The sequence below is a fragment of the Oreochromis aureus genome, linkage group 6, assembly GCF_013358895.1.
Source record: "Oreochromis aureus strain Israel breed Guangdong linkage group 6, ZZ_aureus, whole genome shotgun sequence".
Lineage (NCBI taxonomy): Eukaryota > Metazoa > Chordata > Actinopteri > Cichliformes > Cichlidae > Oreochromis > Oreochromis aureus.
In genome coordinates, this window is record NC_052947.1 from 12,964,738 (window position 1) to 12,983,829 (window position 19,092).

At 38.4% G+C, this 19,092-nt stretch overlaps 1 protein-coding gene across 1 annotated transcript; it reads right to left on the reverse strand.

Annotated features, from left to right (window-relative positions):
* Positions 1-6,536: 6,536 nt before the first annotated feature.
* On the reverse strand, positions 6,537-12,353 carry LOC120440552 (perforin-1-like). The gene is made up of 6 exons (XM_039613237.1): positions 12,084-12,353; positions 11,918-11,997; positions 10,422-10,478; positions 10,175-10,313; positions 9,997-10,077; positions 6,537-6,974 (listed from the first exon to the last, which is right to left on the reverse strand). Exons 1-6 carry the CDS (start codon positions 12,351-12,353, stop codon positions 6,537-6,539), a joined length of 1,065 nt encoding a protein of 354 aa, XP_039469171.1.
* Between the last annotated feature and the right edge of the window lie 6,739 nt (positions 12,354-19,092).

Consider the following 19,092-nt stretch of genomic DNA (forward strand, 5'->3'; position numbering starts at 1 on the left):
TGCAGGCCTGTTTGCTGCTCACGCCGGACGATGGAGAAAATCCTCTTCTCCCCAGTAAGAGCACAAAAGTCTGACTTACAGTTCCGTTGCTCGGTAGGTCGCCGTTCACCAGTCCCACACTAAATCCACTCCCTGCGGACCCGATGCTGTCTCTGCTACAGCGCGTTAGCCCGTCACTGTCCAGCTCTCCGACAGTCCATAGCGGCTGCCGCCGTGGCGCAGCCAAGCAGTCCGGCTAGCCTTTAGCCTCGACGGTCTTAGCTGGAAACACAGATTTCCACGGTGGTGCTACCGTTGAAACAAAAAGTCACTTCACCCACACTCTGTTGCGAAGCTCCCACACGGTTAGCTTTCTAGTCACACACTCTTTTGTGCTAGTTAACCTCAGTAAAACTAGCCGAGTCTCTCACTTTGGCTCAGCTAACCTCGTGCATCTCTCCATGCCGTTCTCTTCTCCTCCTCCATTGCAACAGATACACAAGTCCCGTTATATGCTACCTTCACGGGCCTCCAGAAAATTAGAACTCTGAACAATATTTTAACTCCTTCAGAGTTACATACCATACATAATAATTTTTATGATTAACATAACAGTTTGATTGCTCTAATTAATTACCTGTATTTACCTTGTGACATATTACAGGGCAAATTAAATTCAGGGTACAGTTACATCACATAACTGTGAACACCTTATGTTACCGTGATGTTCAAGTCCATGGGAATTATGAGTATCTACTCCCAAATTCCCATCCGGGCTACATTAGTATCGGTTCATGGTATCGGTTAACTTTTACGAGCACGAGTACGCGCGCATTTTACAGTATCGGCCCGATACCCGATACCAGTATCGGTATCGGTGCATCCCTAATTAAAAGCGTTGCTCACACACATAAAGAGTATTGAGATTGAATAAAGTTAATATAATGGATAGAGCCCAGAACATGATAATACATAAGTGAAATCAAATGCAATGTATGATTTCACTTTTATTGGGAAACAATCAGGCTAGAAATGTGAGTAACCTATGTTTAAACTGTGAAAACACTCTCCACATACATTAAAACTGTGCAACTCTGAGTGGGCAATGTAATGAAGCAACTGTTACATATTTGCATTAAATTAGCCAACATAGACTCACCACCACATGATGTTGCCCTGCAGCGGGGGCAGAAAATCATTTGCAAACCAGGGATCTTATGTTGATTATCATATTCTTACTTATGTACACACACACACACACAGAAGAGAAAAATTTCAAAATAAAACAAAAAACAACTTCGCTTAACCTGTCAAGCACAGGAGCAAAATAAAAATCTCTTTGGGCTCTGTTAAAATTTCTTTAGTAAAAGTGTAAAAGGCCAAACCTAGGAAGTTCGGCAAACAGGAAAGTTCCTCGAGTATCAGGAGTTAATAGTCAGGAAACATTTCTCACATTAACGCCTTACATCTGACAAATCATTGACTCATAGATGCAGATAGACACACAAGTGCACATACATCCAGATGTGCATTTAGACATTAAAAGTGTAGAGACATGTACACACGGATTGGCAAACCGGTACAGAATCTAACTGAAGAGCTTAACAAAGCAGACGTGGCAGTAGGGTTTGTGATTTTGCCTGATATGATATTGGGAACCAACTTTGAATAATGACAGGAACCTGAGATGAACACAGTAGGTTAGTAAGGTGTAGCAGAGAGAGGGTCAGAGCGAAGGTAGTGGACCTGGGAATAGTGTAGTGACGCCTTTGGAAGACGTCAAAAGGGGAATTGTAGAATTATAGGGATTATTTTACATAACCATCATCTTGTCATTGCATTAATTATCATTTCATCCAAGCATTTATTGAAGCTGCTGGCATTATGTTATAATTTATATTATAGGGGTTATCATAATCAAATATTAACATGTTTATTACAGGTGCAGTTATAACTACTTTAAAATGATTGAGTTAAATATATGTATCATAACTCATATGCTGAGTATATTGGTACAGTAAAATAGTAGCTGAGCAAAGGCCTGAATGTATTCAGCTTCTTGTGGTATTTGAGTTTGCCTAGTTACAGGTGACGGAAGGATGTCCAGTCCATGGTGACCTCAAAGGCCTTAGGTCATCACTATATTCGGAAGAGTATGCCACAAGGAGGAACCTCTATGTTGCAGTTAATTCTTAAAATACATGAATGTTCTGTACATGCAAATTATGTGCTTGTAAACGCAAGAAGGGGCGTTACAATACCCTGATGTTATAAAAGCAACCTAGAGTGTATTTTGGGCAGAGATGTACAACTGCTTTGCAGTTTGCACCTCTCCACGCTGCGTGCATTCATTAAAATCAATTGTTTGAACGGCCTTTTCTGGACTATCATTGTTTTACTCTCATCCTCAATTTCGGACCCGTAACACTACCTTCCAGTCGATGCTGTTCTGGTTGGTGTATGCTTCGACCAGTGAGCTGTAGAGAAATTATTTTGTTTAATTCCCCAAAATATTCCAGTATAAATGCATTTTCAATTTCTTGATGCATTCTCAATCATCCAGGTAAGTAAATCCCCAAAGTTTGATTCTATTCATCTGGACGTAGCGTTGTCAGAGGGAGAAACGTTTCGTCACTCATCCAAGTGACTTCTTCAGTCTCAGCTGACTGCAGGTTTCCCCAATCTTATAAACAGTACATTTGTATAATGACTGAAACTAGCATCACTAAAGGAACAATGGGCTGGGAGGTCAGTTCCTTGATCATTAATATGCAAATTCTCATGACCATTGATCAACAACCACTGATCAAAACTCATTGTACTGTAAACCTACGCATACGGATCAGTATTTAAGGTTTGACTCTCATCATCCACTGGAGCATAAACTGAGTGTCATCAGGATGCTACAACACAGAGCGAACGCCATTCCCACAGACACAGCGGCCAGGGAAGCAGAAGAATATCACATCAAGAAGGCCCTGAGTAAATGTGGTTATCCCAGCTGGACATTTGTCAAAGCTGGGAAGGCGCTTACAGAAAGCTCCAGCCGTTCCAGGAGAGAAGGACAACCGTGGATTGTTGATCAGCCACTGACAATTTGCATATTAATGATCAAGGAACTGACCTATTTTTCGGACCATAAGGTACACCGGATTATAAGGCGCATTAAGCGAAACAAAAGAGTCAGACAAGTCAAACTTTACTCAACTCATTCTTCTTGCTTCCTCCACTTCCGTACCATTGATTCATTATTGTTGAATTCTCTGGCAGCAGCTCTATTCCCATGTTGTTGCAGTATATTAATGACTAACCTCAGTATTGTGGATGGATTATCTCAGTTGTTCTCCTGACTCAAGTTTGGTCCGTTTACAGCATCCTGCCCTTCACTTTGTTTATGTTATACTAACATAGCTGTGTTGCTAGCGATCACGTAGCACATCATTATATACCAGCTAGTCCAACTTCAGTAACCCTACAAAAGTCACTGCTGTTTAGTTTTCTGTCTTCATTTATGTTGGAAGTGATAGCAGAGCTGTACATTTTCAATCTCTGTGTCAGAACATGCTATATCATGTTTAGGTGGAAACTAGTGAGCCAACTTCCTGCTAACTTCTAACTCTGTTAAACTTAATAAATTCTGTTTTCATGGATGCCTGGATGTTAAACCTAATTGTTACACCTGGTGAAGCAGCAACACTGATCATTTTATTAAAGATGAAAGAATTTAGACAGTTTTTAACTCTCAGTGATGCCGCAGTGTTTGTTTGACTTTGGGACCTGAAGCTGATAGACTTTGGATCCTGATTACTCGCATGAGGCTCCTGACTACGGCAGCCGTAATGCTACGACAATCCATCAAGCGGTGCGACTTCGAAGCTTACCAAAGTCGTTCTAAAACATTCTTTGACAGATTTTTGAGAGCCGTGTATCACATAAAATCGGTTCAAGGTCAGTAACCAAAATTCATATATAAGGCGCACCGGATATAACGAATAAGGAACAAGGAAAATTAAAGGATTTTAAGTGCGCCTTATAGTGTGGAAAATACCGTCTGTAAGTCATAAATAGTTACAATTGTTGACTTTCTGGCCCTGTCACATCCCAGTAAGACAGGATGATCCAAAAAAATGAATTGCATTATTTATTATTTTTATTACATTTTTTGCATATAATCAGTGTTGGGTAAGTTACTTTAAAAAAGTAATTAATTACTAATTACTTAGTCAATATTGTATTTAAAATACTTATCTAATTACTGTGTCAGAAAAGTAACTTAATTACTAAATAAGTAATTTAACTAAATACTTCTTAAAAATCCCTATAAACCTTGAGTGGGCAAACAATAGAAACTAAACTCTTTAAATAATAAAAAAAAATTTTTAAAAGGTACGTAGACTCTACAGTATGCAGCGGTAGCATCTCTTCCACAATGTAGCCTGCAATCATTTTTTAAGCTCACCTTCAGACGCTTTCTGTGCTGCTGAAGTAAAATCAAGTTTTGCCTGCTTAGCAGGAGTTGCCGCGGCGTTATCCATGGATGATGAACAAGGATCACTCAGAAGTGTTCGTCTATGCTCTGGTGTCAGGCGCTTCAGTAGATTACTCGTGCTATTAACAGCAGCCGATAATTTTTTCTCCCCAGGACATAGCTTACATATTACTGTAATATTCTTGTCTGCTTGTTTCAGAAAAGTGAAGAGACGGGAATATGTCCACTTCATAAAACAGCCACACGCTTTAGAATACGACTATGCAGCAAACTGGCGCGAAATGACGTGCAGCTGCACTACAGCGATGTTAAAGCGGCAGAGTTTACTTCTATGTTTAGAAGATAAATTATTGAAATTAAATAATGATATTCAGCGAGTTTAATTATTTTACAATGTAACGCAAGTACATTGTAAGTAACTGTAATTAAAATACCTAAAAATGAACAGTAATTAGTTACTCTACTTTTTCAGTGGAAAAGTAATTTAATTACGGTAACGCGTTACTTAGTAACGCATTACACCCAACACTGCATATAATACACACAGTTAAACATTTGAACACACTCATCCATGTAATTCATGAATTAATTAGAGGTCTTATGTGAATTACAGTCATTTTCGGGTTTCACATACATTTTTACATAACTGAAACTAGACTCACAAATTAGTAGGAATACAAAACAGCTGATGTAATGGGTTTGGATTTATAAGTTTATATTTATAATTTTAATCTGTTGAAACCCCCCAAAATATGATTTTTTAATTTTTTTTTTTTTAAATCAAGCAATATTAGGATATAATAAACCACAAATTTATATGAATACAAATAAGTGACTAAACTCTAACAAATATAAAAGAACAAGTGGAATATTGTTATGTCTTATTGGTAGAAAAATCAATGCATAAACTAATAAGTATCACATTCATCTTTACAGTCCATTAGAGCAACAGAACTGTTATGAAGAAAAACATACAAAATATATTTCTTATTTTGCAGATGGTTTGTAACGATCACACCGGTCTCCAGCCAGATGAGGGTCACATGTCAGAGTGTACCGGACCTCAAAACCGCCTCTTTTAGCTCGACAGGTAAATGTGTGTGTCCCCTGCTGCAGATACTTGAAACATGATCCCAGACGGTCATCACGCCATATATCCTTGTCCCAGACTTCAACCTTCAAACCCAAGTGTGTGTCCACCTTCATGAGAAAATTAATCAAACAAGATTTAATATAGTTTTATCCGACCAATGTTAATTTTAGCACTAGTGAAAGATAAACACAAAGGAGAACAATGAAATAGGACGAATTCATAAACCATTTGTACATACTTAATAAGAGCAGCATTTAAAATTGGCCCATAGGAGTCATAAACTGTGTTAAAGACACAGTGGTGGATTCGAGGAGATTCATTATTGGAATCAATTTAAAGAATGGCTCTGTGAATATGAATGTGCATATATGTATATGTATATGTTTGCTAAACCACTACCTAGCTAACATTACTTCTTCCAAGTCAAGTAACATACATGGTATTTGTCATTACAATGGTTCTAAAGCTCCAAACCACTACAACTTAAAAACAGAAGTTTAGTAGAAGAGTCTGATTATTTGGATTGATGTAAGGTAATGCTTTTGCATTTTTAGGTATTAGCTAAACTATGGCTTTGTGTGGTATATTGCCAAAAAAAAAACAAACAAGAACAAAACAAAAAAGCATAGTAAACTGTTGATAGGCTTCAGGTTTGAAAAGTAAATCAACTCTGCTGACTGTGGGGCCAAACCATTTATCATGATTTATAATGAGAGTTTACTGACCTTGCCTAAATCATAATTCGCATTCCACCGGGGATTGTTTGACCGAATCCAACGAGTCCTCCGATAGAAGGAACCAAACCACATTTTAGCATAGCTGTGATCAGAAGAAAAGAAAGAAGAGCAACATAAGAATTATTAAGTCTGCTTGATATACCACACCAGACAGATCTTAATAGACAAGAGTCTATTCACCCCTCAGTTTTTCCAACTGGATCTCCTTTCAAATTCCAGGCTCGCACAATGGTAACCCTTAGCGTCCCCTCCAGGCTTGCAGAGGACAGCAGTTGGAAGCCAGATTAGGAATGCGCCACCCACAGTTTGGCTCATTGGGCGACGTTCTCACAGCGTTATCTTCCAAGTACTCCTCTATGGCAGCTTTCATCCCTGCCTTTTGCGTGCCATTTGTCATCAGGCTATAGATTGGCCGAAGGGAGTAGGAAACAACATCTGGGTGATCCTTCAGGGTGCTCAGCCAAGTTAGAAAGCCGAGGGAGTCATTCTGGGTGAGTGCAAACTCTCCCAACCAACCATTGCCTCCTACCACCTCTGTGTAGTGTTGGTGGAGACCAGTGCTGTACATAAACGAGAGACCCTGGTTTTGTAGGACCTTGTTGCAAGACTGTCTGTTACTGGATAATTTGAATTTTCCCAAGCCGACAGAGAAACCCAGCGATAAACAGGAGTAGACCTGCAGGACAGGAAGGGAAACTAAATGTCAGTGTGTATCAAGGGCATTTTCTCTGCATAGTAGCTGTACTATAAATATATACAGTGGTGTGAAACTTTTTTGCCCCTTCCTGATTTCCTTTTTTTTTTTTTTTTTTTGCATGTTTGTCACACTTAAATATTTCAGATAATGAAAGAAATTTAAATATTAGATAGAGATAACAAAATAAACACAAAATGCATTTTCTAAATGAAGCTGTTTATTATTAAGGGGAAAAAACTTGCAGGAACCTGTATGAGAAAGTGATTTTCCCCTAAACCCAATGACTGGTCGGGCCACCCTTAGCAGCAACAACTGCAATCAAGGGTTTGCAATAACTGCCAATGAGTCTTTTACAACGCTGTGGATTAATTTTGGCCCACTCAGAATTGTTGTAATTCAGCCACAAACCCAGCCATTCAGGGTTTTTGAAATTTTTTAAGGTCATCGCACAGCATTTCAATCAGATTCAGGTCAGGCCTTTGACTGGGCCACTCCAGTCTTCAGTTTGTTTTTGTTTTAAGCCATTCAGAGGTGGACTTGCTGGAGTGTTTTGGATCATTGTCCTGCTGCAGAACCCTCAAGTCTGCTTCAGCTTGAGGTCACGAAAAGATGACCGGACTGTCTCGTTCAGGATGTTTTGGTAGACAGCAGAATTCATGGTTCCAAATACCACAGCAAGTCTTCCAGGTCCTAAGGCAGCAACACAGTCCCAGACTATCACAATACCACCACAATGTTTTACTGCTGGTGTGATGTTCTTTTCATGAAATGCCGTGTTAGTTTTATATCAGATGTAACAGGACTCCAGCCTTCCAACAAGTTCAGCTTTTATCTCATTAGTCACAGAGTATTTTTCCCAAAGTCTTGGGGATCATGAAGATGTTTTTTGGCAAACGTGAGCCTTTATGTTCTGTTTGTTCAGACGTGGTTTTCTCCTTGAACTTTCCCATGGATGTCATTTTTGCCCAGTCTCTTTCTTATTGTTGAATCATGAACACAGACCTTAACTGAGACATATGAAGCCTACAGTTCTTTAATGTTGGTCTGGGGTCTTTTGTGATCTCCTGGATGAATTGTGGATGTGCTCTTGGAGTCATTTTGCTCGGCCGGTCACTCCTGGGAAGCCTCGCCACTGTTCCAGGTTTTCAGTTGATGTATGATTGCTCTCACTGTGGTTCACTGAAGTCCCAAAGCCTTAGAAATGGCTTTGTAACTCTTTCCTGACTGTTAGATGGCAGTGACTTTGTTTCTCAAGTACTTATTTAGATTGTGGCATGATGTCTGGCTTTTTGAGATGCTTTTAGCTTGCTTCACTTTGTCAGACAGATTCTATTTAAGTGATTTCTTGATTCAACAGGTCTGCCAGTAATCATGTCTGAGTGGGTTTAGTTAACCTGAACTCAACTTTTCAAAAATTGTGGTTTATCACAGTAACGCATGATTTAACAAGAGGGACAATCATAATTCTAACACAGGACTAGATAGGTTTGGATAACTTTGCTCCCTTAATCAATAAAATCATCATTTAAAAACTGCATTTTGTATTTACACACACAGACACATTTTGTGAAGATTTTGCGAGGCTTTCTGATCACGTCAGTTTCATAAACATGTCAAAGCTGTTGTATTAAAACCAAATTAAATCATGCATATGCTCTTCTCTTAACAAACAACACAAGCAGTCTTGTGGAGACACAAGATGATGACATTATAAATGAAGATGACAGAGTGTATGAAGGACTGTCAAACCAGTTTTGAAAGATGAGAGAAAATAGGTGTTTACATCCAGACTCAGATTTTTAAAAAAAATCCAGTTCATCAAGATGTGTGCCACATGTATGTCAATTTTAACTCTAAAGACTGTTGTACTTACTTCTCTGTTTTCTACTGTCTTGTGTAAAGTCAACCTGTTGAGCATTAATCTAAGTTTTGGCAGCATTATGTAATATTATGTCTCAAAAAGTGGGTTAACTTCTGAAAATTAGCCCTGTGTTAGGCTGGCAACCTGTCCAGGGTGAACCCCGTCTCTTACCCTATGATAGCTGCGACTCTTATAAGGATAAGTGGAAGAGAACGGAAGGATGGATGGACAGAAAATTATGGTGACGAAATATGTAGGCTACAAATTATGTCACTAAGATATTAATCATATCTTTATTGATTGAATACTTAATTACAAGATCAGTAAGCAGAGTCTGGACTAAAGAAAAACTGAAGTTTCTAATAACTAAGATAATACTGGACTATAGAGGTTTACGTAAAACAATGTAAAAACAACAATAAAAAAATCACTGGCATTATTGTTCAGTATGGCACAACTTTAAAAGGTTTTCTTTTGGTCTTTCATGACAGAGGTACTGCCCTGTATGTGTAGAAATATGTAGTCTGACGCAGGCACATGAGCTTTATGCTCGCACTCAACACACTATACAGAGTGCATGTCTCGCTCTGAAAAACCCAAACACACGGTTTTAGACGCAAATTTCAACTTTAAGCCTAATTTACCAACCCCAAAATTAACCCAGACAGTCTAGAGGCACTACAGCGGGCCAACGAACTCAGCTCGGAATCTAACCGGCGAAAGAGCTTGGCCCACTCTCATACAGGCTGTCAACTGTGGGGAATTTAACTACTCGATCTCGAGACGCGACCTCTCGCGCTTTCACATACACACACACAGCCTAGAGGCGCTGCACGGGCTCGCCCCCTCCGCACGGAATCTAGCCAGCGGAGAAACTTGGGCGGCCCCCTTTCGTGCAGGCCTTTCAACTGTGGCAGGGATCCCACACCCTGACTGGTTCTTTAGGATGTCCTCAGTTCCCAGGTTACCACCCTAGTCCTCCCTTCCCATGGGTCTCGCCCTCGCATCAGCGAGCGAGTGGGGCAGCCAAGCCCAGAACAATTAGTCTTATTCTTACACTTTCAGTCACTATTGTTGAGATAAAATTATTTGAAGTGCCTCAATAATGCTGTGCTTTTATTAATAAGTGTTTTAAAGTACCTCATTTGAGGAGAGTCCATTCAGTGAGGACAGACAGGTTCGTGCAGCTGTGACTCGCCTCAGTCGACCACCAAGGTGAACCTGTAATGTGGAGCAAAGTTGTTGTTATAAATCAATTTTTTGAAGAAATATAATAATAATAAGGAATAATAAGCAAATTCACAGCATGTGTTTTAACCTGGCGGATGTAGTGTGTGCCGTAGGTGTGTATAAGCTCACTGTACTGAGCTCTGGTGGAGCTGTTGTAGAAATGTGGTAGCTTGGCTAAATCCTTACTGAACTCAGAGCTGAGAGACGGACTGTTTGATACTCGGTAACTGGACACAAAGAGACAGATTAGTAAATGATCTCAACAGAAGCTTTTCAAACAAAGATTGCAAGATAACCCGAATTTATATGACTATTCTGAGTTATTCACAGCCTACCTGTAATGGTTGCAGGTGACCCTGTGTGTGCTGAAGGTGTGGCGGTCCTCTGCGGCCCTTTTGATGCAAAGTTATACACAGCGGATTGCTTTCCTCCCACAAACATCCCTAAATCTAGGCCAGTCTGTTATGAAAGATGAGAAAAGAATAAATAAATTAGCCAAGAGCCAATAATGAGACATTATTATTTGATCTGTCTGTCCCAAATTACAGATCTTGATTTCTGTTCAAACATGGCCTCAGTTTCAAAGTGCAAAAACATGTTGGTGGTGGGACAATGTACAATTTTCAAAAATATATATCTGAAAAAGTATTTAATATATGAAGTTAAAACTTCCTAATAATCCTAATAAGACTTAAGACCATATACTTTTTATCTAAATTGGAGATAATCAAGCAGAATATGAAAAATATGATTTGAGATGGAATGACCTTTAATATAACCTTTTAGCAATATTATCTGAAATTAAGCTACATAATGAGACACTAACATTACCTAGCTGGCTGGTTAGCTATAACCAGTTAATGAAGGCATAATATTATTTCATAATGTAGTTTCGTACTTGGGTCTAATATGACATTGGTTGAGAATTTTATGTTGAAAGCTACATATTAATTGAGCTGCCACAGGTTTACCAGATGTCGTGGCCTTTGGTGGCAGTCTTATGAAATACTCATGAATACTCCACCAAGATTTTAACAAGTGCAGCTTGGTTTATTGTTGGATTTAGTTTGTTTTGCGCTGAGCTGGAGATAGTAAGTAGTTGTAGTAGTTGAAAGTAGTTGCTGTTTGGTGTTAACGACTTGTATTTGCGGATTTTTCTTTTTGTGTGTGAGTATTATTTCAGTCCCATTTTGTGAACTGTGTTAGTTGCAAAATATGTTTTGTTTGTCACAACCTGTGAATCAAATGAGGATTGTTTTATTTATTTATTTATTTTTATATTACTGCAGTGTTTAATATAGAAATGTTCTATTCAAAAAGATAGCAGTAGTAAACAAGCAAATAAACAAACAATATCCAACCAAAGTATCTGCTTATATTGACACGTTTATCATTATTGTGGTCATACTAAAATATGTAAATTTTATGTAAATAACTGTTGTGAAATGTGCCCTACCTTCCAGTCAGTACTGTCCTGGGAGGTGTAGGTGTCAACCAGAGAGCTGTAAATATAATTCACAGTAAAGACTCACAGTTAAATTTCAAAGATGATTTCCATTACTTTAAACAGTTAGTATTTACAGATGAGGACCTGTTATTGTAATTAGATTTTCAGCTCCAAATAGTATGATGAAGAGAATGAAGATAATTTATACACCAGAAAAGGTGTCTAACAATAAAAATCCTTTAATTTTGTCACTGCCAGAGACTGAACTAATCAGATGGAGATGTTTAGATAGCGAGTCAACAGTCACACACCATTTAACCTTCTCTCAGTAAGACTCTAACTGTGAAGCAATCATAATAATATAACATAATAATGAGACTATACCTAACAGTGGAGTGGATGCTGCTGTAAATATCGGCACTGCATCGGCTGAATGCACGCCAGTCCACTGCAGAGACTGGCAGCTGAAAATGAAGACAGATCATGAACATGTACACATAAAGTGTGTGCTACTGTTCAAATGGCTCTTTGTTGTTGCATCTTTAGTTACTTTTTGCAGCACGTTGCCTTGAAGCGGGTTGGAGCAGAGAGTACATGTTTCACTTGGGGTGAAGTAGGTATTCACATCAATCATATAGGCTCCCTTTCGTCGCAGAGTGACCACATCAAATCCCTCCCCCACCAGGTTGTGACCTGGTACAAAAGGAGCAGCCTTGCACTGGCTGTAGTTTCCAATCTGACAGGAAAGAACAGGGGAGTTGCAGGACAGAAAGAGAACGAGGCTCAGGTAGAGAGGAGGTGGGGTTGAATAAGACAGCATAGCTGCAGTGAAAAAGACTGATATTTTGGAGAGAGAGAGAGAGAGAGATAAAGACATAAGTGATCATCATTTCAACAGCAGGTGATTCTCAGTAAAGTAAACAACTTCAAATGTTTGCAAACATGCAGCCTCAGCTGATTGCAGGTTTCCCCGACCTTATAAACAGTACAGGACACAACAGTGTGTGAATTAACGATTTGCATAATATTATAAGCTCGGGTAAACCTGCAGTCAGCTGAGACTGAAAAAGTCAGTTGGATGTGTGAGAAAATGTTTCTCCCACTCAAAATTCTGTGACTGGATGAACAGAATCAACTCTCTGGGATTCCTTACCTGTATTTAAAACATGCATTAGATAGTTTGCTTTAAAACAAAAAAAAAATCTGGATACCTCTTTGGTAGTGTTTCCATGGCAGAGATTTCTGAAATTTGTTTTAATCATTTATTGACTCACTGCTCAAAAATGTAATTTTCCTTTGTCATTAAAATGTTGTGCACACACACAATTTTATGTGCAGTTTTTCTTTTGTAATATGGTGGAAAGTTAAAAACTTGATGATCATGACTGAACATGGTTTCAGTTCATATACTGTATCTTGTGTGAGAAGCTGGAATCATTAAAGTATTGTTAGTTGACTCAAGTCAGCATTTTACATGTTGACTTGACTCACATGTAAAATGATCTTGGCTTAAAAGAAGATAAGAAAAAAATCACCAAATTGAAATGCAAACACACATACATCAACATGTAAAAGGTATCTCTGTCTGTCTTATTAAAATAAAGTTAACAATAACTTTGTATACCATTAAAAAATGTTTCTACCTTTTCCAAATGCTGTTGAAGTTGCTGTTCTTCTCTCAGTGACACAATTCAGACAAAAGCAGGACAATGAGCCAACAAGACAGAGAAGCACAGCTTTTAAAGAATAAGATGGGTACACGTGCTACAAATCAACAAAGATAAGGATCGTTAAATAAACCAACAATGGATTTTTGGACCCAGGATTAAGGAAGTGTCCTTGGAATAACTTCTTTGTCAATGCTGAGAAGCTGTTTGAGATTATGTGCCCTCTTAACTATACATTTAACTGTATATGTGTAAGAGAAAGAAGGCTGTCAGCCCCCAAACAGCAAAATTCCAACAACAGAGATGCCACACAAGCACATTTGGTTCAAATATCAAAAGTGATTTGGGCCATGTATATTTTTATCTTCAATGCCAAATCTATTTATTCAAAAAAATAATTAAATAACTAACGCAATTAACAATATAATTAAAAAAAATAAACACACTGGCGACCTGTGCCCCACATCTCCCCCTATGGCACCTTGGATACGTTCCTTCCCCCAGCCCTGATGACCCTGATGAGGATAAGCAGAAGAGAATGGATGAATGGATGCCAAATTTATTACTAAATGTTTAGGTAACAGAGGTGTTATCAGTGTTGTACTGTTGGTTCTGCAGCCACTAGATATAAAGTCTGTCTTCATTCTGGGTAAATGTGTCACGTTTGTTATCGCGGCTCTGATTGTTGTCCCTGTTTCACTCCTTTCTTCAGTTGTTTTTCATACACCCACAGGTGCCCTTGGACTTTAATTGCTCCTAGTGTCACTCACGTGTTTGGCATTACCTGAATCAGCTTTGTGTGTAAACATACCTGAAATCTTTTACTACTTGTTTTCAGCAGTGAAATCAAATACATTACCTATAAATCAACTTCCTTTTGCATATTTGTATTTTTTATTTGTAAACTCTTAGTGTGGACATACACCAAGTTATGTTATTCACTATAAAACATGTTCCATCACTACCTAGGCATACAATTTCAATTAATATCCAAACCTTTAAGTAGTCGGACTATTCATTTTCAAACTGTAAAAACATGACACACAAACAAAGTCTCATGAAGAGACTCTCAAGAGAGACTTAGTGTGGTTGAGGTAGTATACCTTGCCTGTAGAGGTAAACACAGAATCATTAAGCATGCATGTTATTAACCCTCTCAAGGCAGGCGTTGCAGATTTGCAACAGTTAAAACACTGACAACCTGATTAACCCACATACACATTTTATGAGTGTTTTTTTACTCAGAAGTACCACTGCAGGACTTGGTTGTGCATTAGCAACTAAAACTTAATTTGAGCCTGAGAGGGTTAAAGTATTTTGCCCCTTTTCAGCTGCTCAATAATGCAACTCTATAATAAGCCAGTCTAACGGTAACAACGGAGTGCATTTAGGCACCTAGACATGATCATCCTGCTGAAGTTTAAGTAACTTTGCATATGGCATGTTGATGCCAGACGGTGTAATTTAGAAATTTTGTTCCCATAAAATGATTTCTAGGGGTTACAGAGAGTGGTCAGAAAAAGAGAAAATATCCAGTTTTCTCAGTGAAAATGCCTTTTGTTGTTGTTGTTGTTGTTTTTTACACTTTTTACAGAATTAAATCAATCATATATATTTCATCTCTGTAATATTCAGGATATTTATAATTGAGCTATTTGTATATAGTAGAGCTATTTCTCAATTTTGTAAACTTTGTAATATATTGTATTATTTAATTTAATTCAGTCTCTTACTGTTCTTATTGTCTTGGAGCAATTGTAACCACATAGTGTGCCCCACCCAGAATGCATTTCTCACTGTGGAGATGGTTGGTATTTGTTACAGGTGGGTCCAGTCAGGTGACGGTCACACGTCAGAGTGTAGTTGACAAAAACAGTGCCGCCTCTCTGAAGGGAGCATCTGATTGTGTTTGTACCTTGAGTCAGGTAGTTCACACATGATCCTAGCCAATCATCAAACCACGCATCTTTGTCCCAGACTTCAATCCTCAGAGGACTGCTTGTTTTCACCTTTTTAAAAAAAAAAGTGAGCCAAAGTTAAAGTAGCATACAGTATAATGATGCATGTTGTGTCCATTTATTGTTTCAACAATAATTAAAAAGGAAAAAAACAGCATTTCAGGTGTGTTTCATATAATAATTTAATATTTGTTGGAGTGTTATTAAAGTCATGTCTTTAATATACAGATATAACAGGGTTTTGTTTGTTTTTTTCAAATAAGGAAATTATTCTAAATTGTTTCATCTTTGGGTTTTTTTCAAATGTCCATGCTTTTACTTTTTGTTGGGGATACAAAATTAGGTAAAAGTGTTTTGTACTGACGTTTTCCAGACGGTAAAAGGTGATCCAGGAGGGGGAGTTAGATCGGATCACATTGGTCTGGTACCTAGGGTAGTCATAGTAGATCTTCACAAATCTATGAAATGGCAAAAGAAATGGAGAAAAAGTTACTGTATAAATGTCTATGATTGGTCTTTCCTTTGAAGCTTATCTTGTTCACTACTCACCCCTCAGTCTTGCCCCAAAAATCTCCTTTCAGACCAAAGGCTTGGATCATGGTTATCGTCACTGTTCCCCTCTGAGTCTCTTTAGGACAACACTTGGAATCCAGGTCGGGACCCCTGCTGCTACAGGAAGATTGTGTGTTGTTTGATCTACTGATGGCGTTATCTTTTAAGTACTGCTCTATGGCAGCCTTCAGTCCTGCTTTTTGTGCTGACTGTTGCACCAGGTCATGCAGTGGTCTTAGGGAGTAGCAAACTACATCAGGCTGATCCTTGAGGGTTTTTAGCCAATTCTGGTAGCCCAGGAGTCATTTCTGGTGAGTGAAAACTCCCCAGTCCAGCCTCTGCCTCCCACCACTTCTGAATAATGACTGTGGAGACCAGAGCTGTACAAGGCAGAGGTACTGTGGGTGTCTATAATTCATTATGATTCAGACTGGACAAGCAGGTACGTGTAGACGTGACTCGCCTGAACTGCGCTCCAAGATCAACCTGAAGAACATTAATATTTGAAAAAAAATTCATACACTTCTGAATATTAAAAAATAAATAAAAGTGATGTGTATATTAATGTTATTACCTGGTGAATATAGTGTGTCCGTATGTGTCTATGAGGCGTCTGTACTGGGCTCTGGTTGCATAGCTGCAGGTAGCTGGCAGTCTGGCCAAATCTCTACTGAACTCAGCACTGAGAGGAGGGCTGTTGGACACACGGTAACTAAACACAAAAAAAATACATTATAATTAAACATCAAACATCAAAAAACTGTTGTGTTGCAGGAGTGTTCAAAGTCTAATGTTTACAGGTGACTTTATGTGTGCTGAAGGTGTAGCGGTCCTCTCTGCTTTGGGCTGTAGCAAAGGTGTATGCCTTAGATTTGGTTCCTCCAATCTCCAAGTTGCTGAACTTCCTTAAATCCAGTCCAACCTAACAAAAATAAAAGCATGAGCTGCTTCCACGAAACATAAAGCATTCCAATCGCTGACAGCTGTACTTTTACATTAAGTGCTAAAAGTACATTTTAGCATGATAATCTAATCTGATACCTGCTAAATATTAACTTATTACACTGCCTTTGCAATTATCATGCTAACTCACTTTATCTTTCTTTGCTTTGCATGATTTATTCCTGACATGTCTCACAAATCTAGCTGCACCACATGACTATTCTGGGCTTTAGACCAGATTTTATAAGAATATCACCACTAATTTGTTGGGTTATTGGAGCAGCTCATGGTCTCCTTTTCACCAGTTTGGATTAATTTAGTCTTGTTATGTTTTTACTTGAACTGTGATTGTCAGTAAGTGAATTATAGGGTCACATTGAATTAACATGATCACTCACCTGTTGTTCAACCTATTTGCAGTGGGCCTTAAAGGTACCTTTAATTGAGAGCAGCTACAAAGCTTGCTACCATAGAGAGTATAAAAGATTGACATAGCTATTGTGATGTCACATCCTGGCTTCTGAGGACTCCTTTTGACTCAGAAACCTTAGAGTTGAGCATTTAGTTGCAAAATAGACAAATGTAATGAGGAACCGTGTGCCTGACTGTAAACCAGACATTCTGCGACTGATTTGTGATTGCAAGTTGTTGGCCAGTGAGTGTGTAGTTTCATTCCATGGATAATCCTCTATTTTAAGGTACAGTATGGCCAAGAGTTACAAAGTAGACTTACTTTCTTTTTATTATTATTATTAAATGTGACAAAAAAAATGAGTGACTGAGCAGATAAACTCGACAGAAAAGTATTTACAGAGGTGAAGAGAAATAGAAACCCATTTTCCCATAGACTTCTAAATTACCACTTCAACAACTGCTATCACCATCTACTGTTCCTTCAGATAGAATGTAGGTTCAATGTATTGCCTTCATTTTTTTAACAAGGAAATTATGTCCATGTTTTATATTTACATTACATTACAGTGCAGGGTGTGTGCATGTTATTGCAGGTGATTCTTTCTTACTTTGAACTGTGTATTAAAGCAAGCATGGGGTTGATCTTCCTCAATAAAGGGAAGCACATATATATGATGTTTGTAGGGCTCTACTGTAGTTGCCTGGTTATTTTGCTTCATTTTGTTCTTTTAAATATTGTCCTTATAATGTCCAGTCATGGGACCCTCTTTTAAACATGGAGCTAGGAATGATTACAGGACTACATCAACAGTTTGCAGTAATAATAATATGATTTGCATGTTTCACTCAACATTAATGTTTCCTACCTTCCAGTCGATGCTGTTCTGGTTGGTGTATGCTGCGACCAGTGAGCTGTAGAGAAATTATTTTGTTTAATCCCCCAAAATATTCCAGTAGGAAATAAATGCATTTTCAATTATTAAATATTCAACACCATTCGGTTTGATAAATGAATTCATGTAGGAGGTGTGAGTGTTATGATGCCTATAAGTGAAGCATATATGAAACATGTCAGGGCACATTGAGTTTTTAAGTCCTAGAATACCTGATGGAGGTGTGTTCACTGTCCTCGAGATGAAAACTGCAGCGGCTGAACGCACGCCAGTCCAAAGCAGAGACTGGTAGCTGAAAATATCACCAGTGTTAGCATGTTAATGGTACGTCAAACTAATTTGTTGATGTTTATTTATTAGTTTAGTTACTTTCTGCAGTTTGTAGCCTTGATGAGGATTGAGGCAGTTTACAGGTGTCACTCGAATTGAGGTAGGTCTTCACATCAATCACATAAGCTCCTTTTCGCTAAGTGTAAGAACATCAAAGCCCTCCCTGCCAGGTTGTAGCCAGGCACAAAGGGGCAGACATACACTGGCTCCGGGTCCCAGTCTGACAGGAGAGAACAGGGGAGTGGCACAACAGAAAGAGGAGGAGAAGGCTCAGGTAGAGAGTGGTGGGAGTTCAAAAGGAGAGCATGGCTGGAGTCAAAGAGACAGAGAAAAGGAAAGCAGTCAGTTTAATTTAAGCTGTAATGTAGTGTGTCAAAGAAAACTGCAAAAATATTTTATATTTTTGGGGTTTTTGTTTGATTTTTTTTATGCATTTGAATGATTCATCTCTCTTAAGTAGATATGACCAGAATATGCAGATTGTTTTGTCAATATAACACCATGGTATCATAATATGTAGGGTGGCTTCTAATAATTACTGTCCTTATCAATTAATATGCTACATGTTTTTTCTTTGTTTTTTCTTTTTTTGGGAAAAATCACAAACATAAAAATACTCAGACTAATGCATTCCATGTTGAAAGGGTCCATCTGTCTTCTGAGGTGCTTGTTTTATCAGATCAACAGCTCAAAAAGCAATGTCTGTGATATTTCTTTACCTGTGCTAACAAATCACAGTGATACAATCTCAGCTGTTTGGGATTGGTTGGTTTGCACCAATGTTTAATGTGTTTCTGCCAGCT

What these genes read in the sequence shown, in the direction of transcription:
- LOC120440552 (XM_039613237.1), bottom strand. Translation starts at nt 12,353, where the DNA reads ATGCTGTCTTATTCAACCCCACCTCCTCTCTACCTGAGCCTCGTTCTC. An exon ending in GTCACCTGCAACCATTACAG is followed by an intron (nt 10,314 to 10,421) that starts GTAGGCTGTGAA and finishes CTTTGTGTCCAG; the next exon opens with TTACCGAGTATCAAACAGTC. An exon ending in ATGGACTCTCCTCAAATGAG is followed by an intron (nt 6,975 to 9,996) that starts GTACTTTAAAAC and finishes CCTGTCCTGCAG; the next exon opens with GTCTACTCCTGTTTATCGCT.